We start from the raw sequence: 19,512 nt of genomic DNA, 5'->3' as shown, positions 1-19,512 counted from the left end.
GTGTGCCAAGAAAGAACATCATATGCATATATACCCAGGAAAAAGCATGGATGTTCTTAGAATCAATACATTTTCGGAGTCACATATTTATGTTCATGATTCTATACACCACCGGGTGAAGGAATTTTAGTACATGGGAAATAATATTGAGTCAAACTAAACAAGAATGCTCATTGGCTTTTAGACTCTTTAGGTGAAGAATGAAGATCATCCAAGAGAAAAATTGATCGCCAATTCATGAGACCTATTGCAACATTGTGATCATTTCACATCTTAATTAATTGAAGATTCAATGTGACCTTTTGTTAGTGATTCATGTGGTTTTATTTCTATCACACCATTGCTCCAAATTGGTGTTCTAGATACCTTGGATCGATCACTTATTGGCTTGAATATAGCCACAAGGTACAGGACAGTTAAATATATCCAGCTTTAATTAACCCCAAATTAATCAAAAGCACACAAAATGATTAAGAACTTGAAAAGTAGAATTAACACATATAATGTAAAACTGCAGCTTGAATAAATTCCTGAATTACTGGTGCAAGAAATTTAAACAAATTTGAAGTTGCAAATTACTTGAAATGTTGGCATACATTGATGAGTTTGGTAAAATTGCACCTGGCTAGAAATGCCCGAGTCGAAGCTCCAAGTCTAACTTCTTCTCTTGGTGTTTAATCAACCCTATTCCTAATTCCAAAGTAATGTTTTGGTCATTGTCCTTGAAACCCTTGTGCTCCTCCCCCTCTACACAGCCCTTCATTTCCTCATCACTCCTTGTGTTGTTACTTGTCATCATCTTAATTTCGAAGCTTTGAGGACTGAAAAGAGGAGAAGGTGTGAGTCTTGGTTTCTTGTCTCCACTGGTAGAAGCTGAGAAGTCTGGTGAAGAAGACAAAGTGAGACAAGGAGTGCAAAGTGGAGAAGGATGTGAAGAGTTCAAAGGCTGATCAGAGAAAGGAGATGGTGAAGAAGATGTTGGAAGAAGAGTTGATTTATTAGGCTTAGTGCTAGGGTTAGGTTTAGGGCATTCAGAAACCCATGAAGACAAGGATGATCTCAATCTAGCCCTATCCCTTCTGTGAACATTCATGTGTCCACCCAATGCTTGAGCAGACCTAAACTCTCTCTTGCAAAAGCTACAAGCATAGTTTCTAGCAGGCCATGAATTTCCCCATGTATGCTCCTCAAAGCCAAAGCTATCTTCTCTCTGTGGAGTAGTAGTACTATTTCTGTTCAGATAGTTTCCTTCCATGGAGCTTTCTTTATCATGTAATTTTCATCCAAATCTGTAACCTGTAGAGAGAACAAAGGAGAACCATGTGTTAATTATCCAAAAAGATAAACATTTGACTTTTTTTCATATGGAATAAATAATGATCTAGACTTATAGATCTCTTACAATTAAGAGAGTTCACAGATTGAGAGAGTGAGAGAAAGTGATCCAAGAATGGCTCATAATACTGAAGCTTAACATCAGGTAGTGAGGCAGAAAGGGAAGATCTCTATCTGCAGGTGTACTTCATCTGCCACTGCTTGTAGCTACTGTATTTGGATATTGCTTAACACATAAAATGGAGGAACTGTGTGAAAGTGGTATTTCCCTTTTGCCTCATCCTGGAAAGCTCTGGCATATGGCAGGTTATGCTCATACTGTTGCACTTGAGTGACTTTGAACAGAATTTCAGTATTTGACTTCAAAACAATAAACCTAACTATCTGTTGGGAATAGTCCAAGTGTGAGTCAAAAAGTCCCACATTGGATAGAAAAGACAAAGTTAAACACTATATAAGAATAAAGACCCATAACAACATTGCCTTAAGGTTTTGGGGTTAAAGTGGTGTCTAAGGTCTTATATGTGTAAGACTAATGTCATATAACCATATAGAACCATAATCTCCCAATAACCATATGCCATAATTATATGTGTAAGACTAATGTCATATAACCATATAGAACCATAATCTCCCAATAACCATATGCCATAACCATGCCCATAACCGTATATGAAAAATATATATAACCTATCACTATCAAACCAATTTAATCACTACAAACATTTCTCCTTCACACATTTTCTTCTCATCACATTAGTTTCAGAGTGAGTTTGTTAATATTAAATTATGTGTATAACTTATAAGGAACTTATCGAAAACAAAAAAAAAAAACTATATACTTAAAAAGAATTTCGTCATGAAAAGTATTAGAAACACCACTAGAAACACCCTGGTATGCGACATCAGTAATAAGAAATTAACACACTATTTTCGAGTAAATATTAAGTTCCGCATCGACAATTGAAGTTATGTTAAGCGTTTAAACTTTCTAAATATTAAATGGGAAAGGGTAATTTGTATTAATTATACTATTTAAATGTCTTAAAGTGTGAACAATTTTTATTATATTTGTTATATATATTTCGTCTCTAAATTATTTCAAAATATATGGTCGCAAGCAAATTATTGATTTGAAAAATGTGTTGCATGACTTTCTTAGTTTAATTTAGAAAAAAAAGTATAATCTTTAAATATAGTTTATAAAAACACATTTAACTCGTAAATATAATAGATAATGTAATTCTTATCAAATTTAATCATATTATCTAGATATGTCAAAATGGGTTTCAACCTGTAAGACAATTCGATTCAATACGGATTCAAGTTGGGTTGGATTAAGAAAAATTCAATTTTTTCATTCATTGTGTTAAATTCAACTCGGCTCACTTAACCTACGGGTTCAATGTAGGTTGATCCACTTAACCTACCAACAACTTTTTTACAATTTTTTGAATAATTATTTGTTACTCCTAATTATATAGGTTCATAATTTCATATTTTTAATTAATTTGATTATCAAGTAATATACATTGATACTTTAATCTTTAACTATACTCTTTACGGTAAATTACTCAAGCAACTATCTAATAAACAAAATTTTCTAAATTAGCATGAAAAAAATGTGTAGTTTTTTATTTATATTTTGTTGAATAACATGACTAAAAAAATGTGTAATATTAGTCATGTTTTCTTAGACTATATGGATACTTTCCTGGAAACAATTCATCATATATTGATGGAGCATGATGAAGACATTGATTCTTGATTTTAGTGTGATTGTCATCTTATGGGTTGCTTAAAAAATTATTTAAATATTTAAATTCTTAAAAATAAATAAATAAATATTTTTTAAGTGGGTTGGTAAGTTAACTCACTTAACCCACCAATTTGTAATAGATTGAACCGGGTTACAAGATTTCTAACTTACCATAAAGTGAGTCAAATTAGGTTCACTCATTTTCAATCCGACTTATGAGCCAACCTTTGACATGTCTAATATTATCCTACAACTGATTTACGATCTTGGAGTTTCTATCTCCAACATAAATTTTTTGAACTTCTTTATATAAGCACTTAAAAAAAATAAAAGATAAAATCAAATAATGTTTTCTGAGAGGTTAAAATTAATATATGAAAACCCTATATTCATAACTCGTTTGTTTTCAGCTAACCATAAATTTCATTAACCAAGCCCAGTTGCATTAATAATTTGAAGAACTGGGGCAATTAATTGAATTATCTATTTCACATATAAAATAATTTGAAGAAATTCTTTCTGGGATGAGCTTGAATTTCTTTGATCTTATATGTTCTAGATGCAAGCTTATGAACCAAAATTTGAATTTAAAGATATATAGATCTCTCTTTTTTCTTCAACAAATACCGAAATTTTGTTACATATGTTCAAATTTATTTTGTATATTCTTTTTTTTTTTTGTATAGCTATACATATTTTATATTTTTTTATGAATTTAAGATTTTATGTTTTGGTTCTATGGACTATACTTACAGACTACTCATTTCAATTTTTTACATGTATTATTTTAATTTTTTCTTAACATTGATAATGCGAGAAAGAAGTCTAACATAAGAGAAATTTTGTATGATGTTTACTTTTGGTTTTATAGAAAGAGTAAAATATTGTTTTTAGTATGATACAACAAATTTACTTTTTTTTTTTACTATTTGAGAAAAAACATCTTTTGCTTTAAAAGTTTTATTTAGTAGTTTCTTTTCTTTATTTATACAAAAGAATGTTACTATTTCTTCGTATGAATGAAAGAAGGGAGAATTATAATTTTCTTTCCTTCAATTATATTATTGTCTATTATGTATTTTGATTTTGCTTTCTTCTTTTTATTTTAATTGTGAGTTTTTGTGATATTACCATGGTATCTACAAGTAAGATCAAAGCTTACTTCTTAATTGTATTTCACTACTATCACAAACAAAATTAAAAATAGAGATAAAAGCGCAGTGCTAGAAAATATAAAAGTTAAATAGAAGAACAAGTGCATGCACAAAAGTTTAACACGGTTTGAGTAAAATGCTATTATGAAGGAATTCACCATAACAAAGATTGCAACACAAAGATTTCTACCTTATCAAACTCTATCTTGAGACAACTAAATCATTACAACTTGAAAGTTCACCCTTTATGAAAGCTACGAGATCTTAGTTACACAAAATTTTGTTATAACTGATAAGCAAGAGACATGCGTATACTCAATAGGAAGACATGTGTATAGTCAGTGGATATATATATATATATATATATATATATATATATATATATATATATATATATATATATATATATATATATATATATATATAATAATTAGCATTATCATATTTTTACTTTTGTTTACTTTTATCTTTTATTGTTATTTTTTTATTTTCTTTTTAGAGATTTCAAATTCTATTTAGTACATTTGAAAAAGATAAATATTTGATTTATATTGTGCAGATAAGTTGAAATTTCAAAGATCTGAATATTAAAAGAATATATCAACAAAATTAATTATCCATTGAGTTTGTTACTTCAAATACAAAATGATAAGATTTGAGAATATATCAAAGATATAAAATCTCTAAAGATTAGAAGATATATATCAAGGATATCTATTACAATTTACTCAAGTACAAATTTCAAGTTCAATCAAGTTCTAAAAAATCTATAAATAGAAGGTTTGAGACAGTTAAAAAGGCATTCCTTGATTCTTCAATTCCACAATTCTTCTAAAAATCTTTGGAGGCAAAGGAGCATTCTGGAAGTTAGAGGCATTCAACATTATTCCTTTTCTAGTGTTCAAAATTCATAAAAGTAATTAACTCCCGTATTCACCGGGGTTGGACGTAATATATCTTAACTCTTTGTGATTTTTGCTATTTAATATATTTCTTTTCCATACTATTGTTTTATATTCTTGATCTTAACTGCATGATAATTATTGATTGCATATTTGTGGGTATCTAATCATTGGCCACGATATTAGAACCTAAACTAGAATAGACAACTAATTGATTGTGAATCTAGACATAAAGTACATCATTGGACATTCTTAACATCCGAACTTAAGGCTTAATGTGAACTCTTAATATGGAAAGGTCTAAGACATTAGGGTTCTTATTACAATTTAAACTTGTCACTAAGACATTAGGGCATGTTACATTGTGGTGTGAATGCTAGAGTCAGGAATTAGAAATATATTGTTAGTGTTTTCATATTGATTTCATGCATGAAATCCAACCTCAATGCAACTTTTACCATATATTTTAATTTCATTTAATTTGGTTTCTATAATTTTGAATTATTTTATAAACAAAAAAACTTAATACTTTTAATTATTTTACAGTTTTTGGCCTTACTTAGTAAATAATCATAGTTTTTCTAAACAACACGAGTCTTTGTGGGAAAACAATATTTGAACTTATCCACTTTACTACTTGTGTGATTTGGTACATTCGTCAATCATGTAATAACTTTTTGGAGTTGTTGTAAGGGACTAGCGTTTTGTTTACTTAATTATGTTTTATTTACCAATTTTGGTTTTGATTGTTCATATATACTTTTTTTTCTTCCATTATTTATATAGTTAAAAATTTTCTTTTTAAATAAATAGTTGCTACAAAGTGTTTGTTTGTTTTGCAAGAGAAGCATATAATGTTTTAGATTGCTCAAATTTTTTTCTCATCTTGGACCGTGAGAGCAAGAAGTTGATATGGCTAGAGAAGGTCATAGCCAACGTACTTTGGGAGAATATTCCACATTCATCTGGATTGTAAGTTTTGAAATGGTTGAAATGCTATGAAGGGGGGGTTGAATTGGCTAGTTAAAAAATAGGATGGCTTTTGAAGGTTTAAAACTATTTTAAGTTGAATCAATTTGATCACAAGTTTGGATGCAAACACCTCTAGATAGTACACTTTCAACCAATCAAAAATAGAGTTAGTCGATTGATTTTACTAAACAGATTATGTACTGGTACAATCAATCGATTGAATTAGAAAAATAGTCCACTGAAATACTGGCAAAAATACAAAAATGTAGATTTGTGATTTAAAGCAAGAACAATGTAAAAGATCAATCAAGACAGGTTCTAATGAGTTATACAAACATGCTCAATGCTGTAGATGCCACCAAAACACTCAAGAATATAAAAAATATGGTTTAAATCCAAATTCTTTAAACTTTAAATGACAATGCAAAAGAGAAGGGTTAAAGAAAATATTGATGCACAAGATTTTTGTATTGTTTCACTCAAACCTGAGCTATATCCAATTTGTCAAGGCAACCCGAGCCTGACTTTGCACTATTTCAAAAGATTTACAAAGTTTACACCCTTACACTTTCAAAATAAGCAAAAACACACACAAAAGAATCTTGAATCACACAAAAATCACAACAGCACAGCAAGACACCTCTTGTAGACTTGGAAAACCACCAGACACACACATAAAGCTTGTGAAAGATCAAACCTCAATGGTAGCAAAGCCTGCCTACCACAAACACCTTCTCCAAGATTCAAAACTAAGCAAAATGCTCCAAGAATTGATCTAAGATCAACCTTCACCAACTGCAATTTGTATGATCACGAAAGAGAGAGAATTCCTAGGTTTCCAGAATAGTTTCGCGCTAAAAAATGGTGTTCTTACCTCTCTTTTGAAAAATACAACTCTTATAGTCAAACTGTTACGAAATACAACAGGTTGATTTTCAAATCAATTGGTTGATTTCACTTAACTTAAGTGAAATCAGTCGATTAAAAAATAAATCAACTGATTGAATAAGTCACAGTTTAAGACTACTACATTTAACATTTTAATCTGTTAAAAATCCATTCAATGGATTAAAAGACACTTTTTAACCTGTTGAAAAATACTTCAATAGATTAACAGGTAAAATAAAAACCTTATACATCTAATAAATGATGAATGGTCTACAAAGTGAATTACAATCTTCAAGCTTGTTTTCCTAATGATTGATCCATATGAAGGGCATGCATATAAGGCTTGATCAACTCGAGCAACATCAAATCTCCAAAACTTCATCAATGTAGGGATGATTCCAAAGCAATGGCTTCAAGTTACTTCAACAAAGCTTCATCAAATCCTCAAGTAACACACCATCCAGGCTACGCATGTCAACAATGCACAGTTAAATTATGCTACAACAGAGAAGGAGATGTTGGCTATTGTGTATTTTTGGAAAGTTTTAGATCCTATCTCATTGCTTCCCCTAAGACTTACAAGCAACAACCCTGACCTACTCACCAAAGCCTTTAGCAAGAGCACTCTTGCTAAGCTTAGGCCAAAGGCTTACAATAGATCAAAAACCCCCTTTTACCCGACTCACCAAAGTCCTGTGGAAAAAAAAAGGCAACTTGGTTTTACATATATGAGAGAGCCATACTATACATCACATAGACAATCAAGTATAACATGCTTCATTACCATAGCATTCACCAAAACTAACATCCCATTCAAGCATACATCAGACCAACACCACCAATCATACCTTATATACCATGTAAATATCACCAAACAAATAAAACAAGTTAAGCCAGAGAAAAATAGCAAATCAGAAACTCTGTGTGACCCATATTTCCAACTACAAACCTTCTTGATCCAACAACCACTACTGACTAAACAAATTATCATGTTTACCTTTCATGTAATACAACAAAAACAACTTAGTAAAATCATAACACAATTTAGAGTCACACAACATCAACTAAACGAACTCACTCCCAACAATCACAAAGTCTTTTTTTTTAAACTAGGCTTTGATATCAAAGTGTAACACCCCAATTTGGGATGTCAAGGAAAATTATAAAACGTACACATTTAGCGAAAAATGATTATCGTTGAAATCGTACTAAGCAAAAGCTTATAGTTTAATTATTAAATATTGTAGTTCAAAACATCCATTGTCTAAAAATTTTCAAATAACAACGACAAATAAAAGAAATTACATCGTCTTTAATACTTAATTTAAACTACTTAATAAAAACGAATAGTAGTCAAAAATAATACTCATCATCACATCATAGTAAAATACTTAAGCATAGCAATCACAACCACACTTTGGTTTTCTTAACACCTGTTACCCACCACATCATCTAGTTTTCTAGAACCAACGGGTTCGAGTCGTCCTCCATCGGAGCATCAGACCTATCTCTCATACTCCTCAAGGACTTACGAGTAACAACTTCGACGCCAAGTAGAACTTTTAAGCATATGGTTGACAAGATTAGACTTTGTCATCCTAATAATGTGGATTTACATGAGGGGGAGAAATAAAATATGTTATGAACAATATTATATTGAAAAATAAAAAATGATGTACTTTTTTTCCTTCACTAGGTCTTTATCCCAAGGAGATTTTTCTAGTAAGGTTTTAACGAGCCACATTCTCTAATCAATGGACACTTAAGGGGGAGAATTATGAATAAATGGTTATCCATTGATTTGCTACAATTACAAATGTCAATGATTAATCTTTATGATTTGTATAAACTTTGATTTATATCCTTTTTGGATTACATTTTGTATCTATAAATAAGATTTTTCCTATTAGTAATAATACACAAAAATTAGTCTTCATGCTCTATTATATTCTTTTCTTCCTTTTTCTTCTTCTCTTTATTTATCACAGTAATTTCATCTATTAATACCTACAAAATAAGTTTTAATTATTAATTATAATGTAATAATGTAAAGATAATAGGTATTTTAATTTATTCGATTATAGGCATTAAATAATCAATGAAAACTTAAAGGTTAAAATATATATTTAGTCTTTATTTTCGTTCAATTTTATCATTTTAGTCCTAATATTGTTTTTTTTTTCAATTAGGTCCCATTGTTTTTCAGTTTTATTAAGGTTAAAATACCTTTTTGGTCCCAATTTTCGTCAAGTTTTGTTAAATAAGTCCTAATTTTGGTTTTATGTTCAAATAGGTCCCAATTTTCGTCAATTTTGTTCAATAAGGTACTTTTTTGCTAACATCATTTAAATTATTAACGACCATGAACAATGACTGCCACATGTCACTTCGTGGTTTTTTATTTTTTATTTTATTTATTATTTATTTATTTTATTTTTTATTTATTTATTTTTTTAATTTTTTTTAAATGTTCACGTGTCAACCTAGTAGCGTGCCATGTGTCAAAGTCAATGTTCTATATTTAATTTGGTCCCTATATTTGTTATTTTTGTTCAATTTAGTACTAATTTTGTTTAAAATTGACCAATTTTGTCTCTATTGAAGATGCGACCAAATTTAATTTTTATATCAAAGTTATAATGATGTGAATTTAAATATATTATATAAAAATATTTAATAAAAATATCAATTTTAATATAAAAATAAATTTGATTTCAATTTGAGAGGGACCAAATTGGTTCATGTTAACAAAAATTGGGACTAAATTGAACAAAAATAAAAAATATAGGGACCAAAATTGAATATATAACATTGACTTTGACACATGACACACTACTGGGTTGACACGTGGACATTTAAAAAAATTCAAAAAAAATTCAAAAATTCAAAAATTCAAAAATTCAAAAAAAACCACAAAGTGACACGTGACACTATTCATGGTCATTAATGATTTAAATGGTATTAGCAAAAAAAGACCCAATTGAACAAAATTGACAAAAATTGGAACCTATTTGAACACAACCAAAATTAGGACTTATTTGACAAAACTTGACAAAAATTAGGACCAAAAAGGTATTTTAACATTTTATTAAATTTGGTCTTTTTTTTCTAACGACATTGAAATAATTCGTAGTAATGAACAATGATTATCACATGTCACCTCATGGTTTCTTTAGTTTTTTTATTTATTTTTTTGAAAAACTTTATTTTCAAAAAAATGTTCACATGTCAATCCACTAGTGTGCCACATGTTATAATCAATCTTTTATATTCAATTTGGTCTCTATATTCATTGGTTTTGTTTAATTTAATCCCAATTTCTTTTAAATGGAGCAATTTTGTCCCTTTCCAAATTGAGACAAAATTTAATTTTAATATAAATTTTATAATGATGTTTTTAATGAAATTGACATTATTATGAAATATTTTGGTTTTGGCTTACAATTAGTTTGAAATTAGAATGAAAATTTTGCGGATCACTAGTGCATTTTAGAGCTTTTACATAGCAATATATGTCTCGGTTCTTGTGCACCCGCTGCATATAAACATGCGATAACATTTTTATATTAAAGTCAACTTTTATGCCTCGATTGCTCTTCTAATCGAGGCATATAACTTAACAAATTTTGACTATTCGCGCTAACCCAGAATTTGAGTTTTTTTCACATGCTTTTATGCCTCGGTTACAGCCCAACCGAGGCCTAATCTATTTTCTGCTTCAGTTACTTTTTACCCGATGCAGTTAAGTTGAAGTTTTTTTTTATTTCACGGAAGCAATATGCCTCGACTCTTGTATAACCGAGGCAATAGAGACCTTACGCCTCGGTTCTTATAGCAATATGCCTCGATTTCGAATAACCGAGGCAGTATCCCTTCGTAGGGTTAAAAATCCCCAATTTTTTTCACTGGAACAACGACGCAGTTCTGATTTTCTTCTTCTTCTCCGTCGTCCTGCGCACCAAAGCACACCTCCCACCGTCCCGCACACCTCTGACGCGCCAGCCCATCGTGTCGTCACCTGGGCCGCTGCTGCATCACCTGCACCTTCTAGGAGCCTTGCAATGCCACTAGAGCCGCTGCATCTTCTTCTTCTAGCAATCATCACCAACGTCCACTATGCGGTTCCGTTCAGTCTGCCTGCAATGTCGCTGCACGCACTGTCGAGGAGGTTGTTCTGGTGTCACTGCCATTGCCTCCGTTCAATCCCCCGCTCCTTGGTATGTTTATTTTTACAATTTGGATTCTACTAGATTTAATTTTCTGCATTGTTTGTATGTTCTTATATTTTCAATCTTGAATTTCAGATTATTAAATATATGGTAGAAATTGGGTTTGTACTATGATGGAGATTGAGTTTGTACATACTTTTTGGCTTATGCACGAGAAAACCATTTCTACGAAGTCACAACCAAGTGTCCTGATCTTTTTGTAATAGTCTCTCTTTTCGTCGAGCCCGTAAAGTGGTGCTAAGTGTTTGCATAGTAATAAAAATGGGATTGATGATGATGAACTTTGCTTGCTTTTCAAATTTACATAACTTAGTTTGGATCCTAGGAGTTAAAATGCATCAATTTCATTAGAATTTATTTTAAACTTTTGACAGTGTTCACATACTATTATCCCTGTTGTTGGACTATGGGTACAGTTGATTCTCCTCCGTTGCTACTCACGTTTCGCTCCCAGGTTCTTAATTTTATTATGAGCTTATAATTGTTTAGTATATTGTTTATTTTTTTTTATATTAGATAAATTAATTTAAATATATGCTAAAATAAATCTATGTTGTTGTATGTTTATTTATTTATATTTTAAAGTAAATCAATTTATTTTGTTTGATCTCAAATCGTCGTTGCATGGAGTTAGCCATAGTTTCCCGTTTGAGATTAAATACGAAAATTATTTACCTGTCTCCAAGTATTTTTTTTTTTAAAGAATATGTATTTTTTTTTAAAGTTTTCAATCTTAACTTGTCCGGTTGGACAGTTTAAGAAGATTAATCACTTTTTAATAGTTTATTGGAGCATATATATTTTAATATACATATCTTAATATTCATGAATATTTGTCATCTGTGTTTTGATATTGATCTTCGGGTATGACTCTAGTTAATTTTTGAAAGGTGGGTTATCGAGACGAGCCTTTTATCATGGCACATCAACCATCTCAAGTTTTTTATGTAAAAGATCTTGTATCTGAACATTGGTTTGTTGCTCTTCATGGCAAGAGAGAAATTGATGTTAATGAAGAGAATTTGAGTAACCTTCATATTGCTGACACTCATCCATTTAAAACAACAATAACTTTTGATGAGGCTCCAGTACTTGACGATGTACAAGCAATTCGGGAAGATCACGATGAGGGAATATACATATGACCAATCCATAACTTTATGTATGAATCTGAATTTTTTGTATAAATTTATGTGTTTTGTTAAATAATATGTTATTTGTTATTTTAAATATTTGTTATTAATATTTTGTATTTTTTTCTTTTAACAATAGATATATGGTTGACCATCAGACTTCATCATCAGAGGATGAAGTGCCCAAAAAGAGAACCACTAGAGGAGTCACTGGATTGAAGAAGCTCTTGTTGAGAAAAGCTAAAGGTAAGAAGACTCATGTCATTATTGACATCGTCACAGGTCAAGCTTCAGGTCGTAATGGAGACGTTTTCAAAAGATATTTAGGAGTACTGGCACGTGACAGAATATCCATCCTTACTCCTAGTTTCGATCATGTGTCTGAAGTTCAATGGAACATGATTTGGCAGGATCTAATGGTAAATTATGTCATGTAATTTTTTTAATTTATATTTTTATTATATTGGTAAAGCTCTTATTGATGTGCATTCTCTTTATTGCAGATGAAATTTGATATTCCAAATGTGGCGACGCTTAAACATAAATGTTTGTCAGTTGTCGCCGAGGATTTTTGTGCTTTTAAGACAAAACTAACGTCTAGGTATATCTATGGATCTAAAAAGAATGAAGATCCACGCGAGTTGTACAAGGAAATTGATGAAGACACTTGGCGTCAGTTTGTTGAGTCTCGTACATATGAAGGATGGAAGGTTAGTTTACTTGAATTCGAAAAATTGTTGAAATTGTGTACAAGTTGAACTAATTAATAAAATGAATTATATGTTACAGCTAAATAGGACAAAAGCCCAAGCAATAAGTGCTCAAAATAAAAACCCGCACTTATTGTCTCGTGGTGGATATAGAAAGCTTGAGGAAAAGATATTGACAGAAAAAGAAGAGTCTAGGCCCCCACCTTCTGAAGATGATTTTCCTGCGCCTCCTTCACCACCATCTTGTCATCAAAAGTGGAAGTTAGCCCGTCTACGATCATCGGGTACTTACACTTCTGAAACTGCACGAGAAATCTCTGAAAAAATTGTAAGAGTTAACTTTACTTTAAACAATAATATCATTTTATACCGATTTTATTTTAATTTTCTTTTGTTATATTGCAGGACTCCTTGGTTGAGCAGAGTTCCCAAGGTACTTTCATTTCAGAAGGTCGTCATGACATTCTTGCTACTGTAATTGGACGACCTGAGCACCCTGGATGTGTGCGTGCTGTTGGAGCAGGAGTCGGCATTCGCCAATATTTTGGTGGCTCCTCTAGTCAGTCTTCATGGACACACAGTGTTGAGTATGAAGAAAAGTTGACACAACGACTGACAGAAAAAGGGTTATGCGTCAGTTCGAGCAGCATTTTGGTGGTCATGGCATCCCTCCGCAACTAATTCCCCAACCAGAACCTTTTATTCCCCCAACAGGTAAAATTAACAATCATTTTGTGCTAAGTTATGATCTTTCATAATTGTGATTTAATAAAATAATATTATCATTGGCTTTGACAGGTATAAGCAAAAAGGGAAGTTGTTCGGCTCCAGCTGTACTAGGGGATGATGCAGACGATGCTCATCGATGTGAACTATATGTTCTGCATGGTACAGGGAAGACACTAGTGGCTCGGGGAACAATATTTGAGGCAACCACTTTTCTTCATGGTATGGAGCTAACGGGTGATGAGGTTAAGGTCACAATAGAGGAAGTCATTGTACCATATGCTTTAGTTCCTGTGCCAATAGATGAGGTATATATTGTCGCACAGGCATTTTAGTCTTTCCTCGCCTGGCCTAAAGATTTGATTGGTTCTATTTCTGACCCCTCGGTATGGATCCCCAAACTCATCTTATTGTACTCTGCATTTTAAGTTTACACATTATTTATGTTCACAATCAAATTGTTTTTTCCATGTAATAATAGTGGCATGAAGTGGAAAGTCCTGAATCTATGAAGATTCCAATATCTTTGGATGATCCTCTTGGTGGACTGCACCAACTTGCTGACATCATAAGTGATAAGTCGATGGCAGTTCCATGGGATTCTGATGTATTTGGTAGAGATAATGACATCCTAATTTACCTGCATAAGCAAGATGTCTTAGAGCTTGCGCCGGGGACAGAAGAACGGAATATTACCCTTATTTAGTTATGGATGATGTAAGCATTTAAACCATTCATTATGTTTAACTAATTTATCTAGTTGTATCTAAACCATTCATTTGTTCAGGTATATGTTTGGTGTCAATAACAATATGGGGTTGAGTGATGTATATGGGTTCATAGACCCCCAACTAACTCATGCAAGCAATAAATTTGATGACATTCAAGCATACGTTACCCATTGCTTTGGACGAGGGAAGGAAATATATTTTGTCCCCTATATTGCTGGGTATGTGTACTTTGTTGACTTCTAATTATAATCTGTCATTTTAAGGTAAAACAATGAATTTTGTTTTGATTCCTAGCATCATTGGCAACTACTTGTGATTTCCATGAAGGACAACATTGTAGTGTGGCTTTGTTCCTTGCACAGGCCTCCCCCTAACCATCTCAAACAAGTTATAGATTGGTAAGAACCTACTTTTTATGAACTTTCTTTCTTATATAATTGTATCTTAACACGTTACTTTTTTCATAGTTCAATTGCTGGGCATAGCATGTTGTTAGGGAAATCAACTACTATGACAAAAAGGCTAGCATGGTTGGGCCTCCAGGTTTGTTATTTTTGTCTATAGTATTATAGTTATTCAATTTCTTTATTTTCTTAATTACTTATAATTGTGTATTCATTGTAGTGTAATTTACAAACTGGCTCATATGAGTGTGATTACTATGTAATGCAATGGATATCAACCATTGTACGTGCTTGTATCACAAATGGTTTGGAAACGGTAATAGTTTCACTATATAAAATACTTATTTGCAATTTTGTCTTATTCTATATACTAATTTAAATTATTCTCTTGTGTGCAGAGATTCAGTACCACTACATCAATCCCCACCAAGTCCATTGAATATTTAAGGATAACTTGTGCAAAGTACATTATACAAATGTACAATAGTACTTAGTATATTTGTTTATGGTAGCATATGAGATTGTAAAGTATCCTACATTAATATGGATAGTATTTAAGTATTTTGCCACATTTTCTATTTGAATAGCATTTGGCTTATGTTTTTAGATGGTTTTGGTTTTCTGGTTGAAAATTTGCAGGTTAAATTTGGTGATTATCAATAAAACAGCATCAGAATTTAAAAAAAAATGACAACTTTATGCCTTGGTTGGAACCAAAACTTAGGCAGAAAGATATAACGATTTTTCTTTTTTTTTTTTAATAAATCATATGTCTCGGTTGGTCCAGAACCGAGGCAGTAAAACTATGCTATATGCCTCGGTTGGACCAGAATCGAGGCAGTAAATCTATATAATTTTTTTTTAATTATTTCTGATACACCCTTAGGCCTCAGTTGGTGGAAACTGAGGCAGTAACTTTGCAATATGCCTCGGGTGGATAATCGAGGCATAAAGGATTGTCTTTTTACCTCGGTAGTATATGCCTCGGGTTCGAACCTGAAGCCAAAAGTAGAAAATAACCGCTGTCGTTTTCCTTCCCTGCACTGGTGGATGAAAACTAATTTTGAAATTTTAGATCAATGATGTGAGTTTTCTCATCCTTAAAGTTTTCATTCTAATTTTAAACTAATTGTAACCGTAAACCAAAAATATTTAATAAAAATGTGAATTTTAATAAAAACATCATTATACTATTATATAAAAATTACATTTGGTATCAATTTCGAGGAGGACAAAATTGCTCAATTTTAAACAAAATTGGGATTAAATTGAACAAAAATAACAAATATAGGAACCAAATTGAATAAAAAACATTGACTTTGACACGTGACACACTACTACATTGACAGGTGGACTTTTTTTCAAAAATTATAAATTAAAAAAAAAATAGAACTAGAAAAACCACGAAGTAACACGTGGCATACATTATTCATCACCATTAATTATTTAAAGGACATTAATAAAAAAAGTCCAAATTGAATAAAATTAACAAAAATTGGGACCTGATTGAACAAAAAACCATATTAGTACTAAAATGACAAAATTGAACAAAAATACGAACCAAATGTATATTTTAACCAAACATAAAAAATATTCATAATGTACTTTTGATATATAGATACATTTAGGTTAAATTATGCCTTTTGTCCCTATTTTCGTAAGAAAATATCGATTTGGTTCCTTTATTTTTATAAGTCTCAATTAGGTTCCTTTTTTCTAAAAAAAAGGTATCAATCATGCCCTTTCTGTTAAATTGGGCAAACGATGTTAAGGGAATAATGAGTAGCCATGGTTTTGTCTAATTAAATAGTGACTAGGCAAATCAAAATGACTGATGTGGATTATTGTTTTTTAATAATCAAGTTGTATTAAAAAAGTGATAGAATGGTATTTTTGTTATAAATAGAGATTAAGATTTTACAAAATTAGGGTTTTCTTCATCAAGGAAAATGGGGATTGAAGATTGATAGAAGATTGAGGTGTTCGGTGATAGTGATCATCTCTAGGAACATGTTCAGTGGAATCGTGATATCTTTTGGTGTAAATTCTACTTAGGATGATTCTTAAATATTATTGCATTGTAGGAGATCATGAAAATACTCTTATAACAAAAGGCTTTGGGCTCCATAAGAATAAAACTAAGAGGCGGGAAAAAGGTATCATTTGTTACCTATCTGGAACTTCATTTCTCTTTTTTCAAATTGAATAGATATATCTATATTTCCTTATTTTGTGTACCAAGTTCGTTTTGAGGTCATGGGGAATGTGTTTTGCACAAAACTACAAAGTCACCGTCATTATAATCTAAAAGGGTCTTCACAAGGAAGATATACAAACAATGATAAAATCAACTAACACAACATTAAAAAATCTTGATTTACTTTGTTCTTTACTCTGATCAGATGGATGTGTGTAATTCTTGGCTAGGATTTATCCTACGATTTTTTATCTTTAAACGGATGGATAATGATGTTAGAATTTATAGAGAATGTAGAAAAGAACTTTAGAAGAAGTTCTATAGAGCGTTGATGATTTTTATAAATTAAAACTCATTAATAAGAATTTTATTTATAGCTTTAGTCTTTTAATAATAAAATGATGTAGGGTTATCTTATTCCTATTTAAGATTTTCATGAATATGGTGATGATTTCTTAAGAAAGCCAAATGAAAATGTCCATTGGACATAAGATAGCATGTTATCTAGATGTAAAGGTTCATTTCGCAAAGCTCAAGAGAAGAAGATGATGGATTGATTCAAAACAAATAAAGAGTGGAATGCACATAAAGAAGAAAAACTCGAGAGCAAAGTAGCATGAAAACTGAGACAAATAAAGGTGAAAGAAAGCATATAAAATGGAAAGGAAAGAAATGGTTGAATGTGAGAAGAAAAGAAATAGTCTCAAAAAGGTTACATTTCAATAAACAAAAACCTAAATTTTAGAAGGTAGGTCAACAAAGCAGCACATGTGCATGATCTAGAAGCCTTCTCGACTAACGCAAAGATGAAGGGTCCTTCTAGATGCTTCTAGACGTCTTGATTGCCAAAGCATGTGGTCATCCTTTTTAGATGTTTCTAAAAAGCTTTGTTCTTTCTTTCTCCTCAACATGTGTTCTCCAAGACCATCAATCATGCCATTTGTCCTCTCTTAACGCCACCTCCTAATCATCCTACCAAGCAAATGAAATTAGATTCGCATGTTGATTTAGGTTAATCTAATCTTTGAATCAACAAGTCAACCTAACGTCAAGGTCAACAAGTCAACTTAAAATTAGTCAACCAAACCAACTTTATAGAATTCAAGTTAAAGAAATGCTAAACATGGTAAAAGATGGAAAAGCCTCTCCTTTTGTCATGCTTCTTGTAATCCTTCTTGGGTTGGCTTCCATGGTGCTAGGTGAGGTGGTCATGCCTTCATCATAAAATTGTTGAGTGTTATTTTTTAAAAAAATCATCAATACGTTTTGAAAAATTTCTAAGTCTTTACATATTTGTTCTTCTAGTATACTTATATATTATCTACCTTGATAAATGTTTAGCCTTAAGTTTTGTGAAAAGTTTTTTTCAATTGTCGGTGCTTATTCATTAAATCATCTACAAAATCCCTTTTTATGTTTTCCAAGCATCTACGAAAAGTTTTTTAAACTTTACTCAACCCCATTTCTAAAATTCTGTTATTAATTCAACATAGGCAACAAATCCCAGTCAATGTTGATCAAAAGTTTGATCCCAAGTGACACTAAAAGGATATCTTAACCAACTTTGGACAAAAAATAAAATTGATGATATATACAAGAAAAAAATAATATTTATCAACCAATAATTAACGATGACGTTAACAAAGAAAAAAACACCACTGGTGTTGACAAAGAAAATTTTGAATAATGTCAATTCAAAAAATATACTGATTATACTAATGAAAAAAAAAACTCTGATAAAAAAAATGTTAAACCTCAACATGAAAAATCCTCATCAAAATCATTTGAAAATACAATGTCAAGACGACAATATCTTTGAGTGGATTGAAGAAGCGATTATAACGAAAAGAGGCAAATTAATATATATATATATATATATATATATATATATATATATATATATATATATATATATATATATATAATTTCAAATTATTACTTGATAATTATAATTTGAAATGATCTCATTTTATATAATTAAATTATTATCAAACTTTAAAATTACAAATTCCCTTATATTTTTTTATTCAAACAATATATTTTGTTATACATTTTATATTCTCTATGAAAAAACCTTAATATATACATATTTTCCATCCAAACATAATGCACTAATATATGACGCAACTAGGACAATTTATTATCTAAAATAAGGGTTATTTATATTTTATATAAAATTAAAAGTTACCAAATATCTTTAACTTAAGAAAATATATTTTACTTGACTTTCTTTTGCACTAATTTTTTCGCATTTTATTTAGTGAAGATACAATATAAGAAAAACATTCAAACTTCCTGTTTTCTTAAACGACAAAAAAATATAATTATCTCAACATTTTATTTTCATCAAAACACTATTTTTTTTATTTTGT

The 19,512-nt window shown here is 30.8% G+C and overlaps 2 protein-coding genes across 2 annotated transcripts; one reads left to right on the top strand and one right to left on the bottom strand.

Moving 5' to 3' along the window:
* Positions 1-467: 467 nt before the first annotated feature.
* Positions 468-1,694, bottom strand: LOC114192708 (transcriptional regulator SUPERMAN-like). The gene is made up of 2 exons (XM_028082496.2): positions 1,403-1,694; positions 468-1,296 (listed from the first exon to the last, which is right to left on the bottom strand). Exon 2 carries the CDS (start codon positions 1,253-1,255, stop codon positions 626-628), a length of 630 nt encoding a protein of 209 aa, XP_027938297.1. The 5' UTR covers positions 1,256-1,296; positions 1,403-1,694; the 3' UTR covers positions 468-625.
* Positions 1,695-12,515: 10,821 nt separating this feature from the next.
* On the top strand, positions 12,516-13,763 carry LOC146884685 (uncharacterized). Its single transcript, XM_085675973.1, has 4 exons — positions 12,516-12,791; positions 12,876-13,082; positions 13,162-13,410; positions 13,488-13,763. Exons 1-4 carry the CDS (start codon positions 12,516-12,518, stop codon positions 13,761-13,763), a joined length of 1,008 nt encoding a protein of 335 aa, XP_085532099.1.
* The last annotated feature ends 5,749 nt before the right edge of the window (positions 13,764-19,512 follow it).

Source organism: Vigna unguiculata, chromosome 7, assembly GCF_037176805.1.
Source record: "Vigna unguiculata cultivar grain cowpea cultivar isolate G323 ecotype 2 chromosome 7, ASM3717680v1, whole genome shotgun sequence".
Lineage (NCBI taxonomy): Eukaryota > Viridiplantae > Streptophyta > Magnoliopsida > Fabales > Fabaceae > Vigna > Vigna unguiculata.
Note: the sequence above shows the minus strand (reverse complement) of the source record. Positions and strands in the feature narration are given on the sequence as shown.

Excerpts from the sequence above, each read along its gene's own strand:
- LOC114192708 (XM_028082496.2), bottom strand. The coding sequence starts at position 1,255 with ATGGAAGGAAACTATCTGAACAGAAATAGTACTACTACTCCACAGAGA.
- LOC146884685 (XM_085675973.1), top strand. The coding sequence starts at position 12,516 with ATGGTTGACCATCAGACTTCATCATCAGAGGATGAAGTGCCCAAAAAG. Across the intron at positions 12,792-12,875 it reads TGATTTGGCAGGATCTAATG|ATGAAATTTGATATTCCAAA; the intron begins GTAAATTATGTC and ends TCTTTATTGCAG. Across the intron at positions 13,083-13,161 it reads GTACATATGAAGGATGGAAG|CTAAATAGGACAAAAGCCCA; the intron begins GTTAGTTTACTT and ends TATATGTTACAG.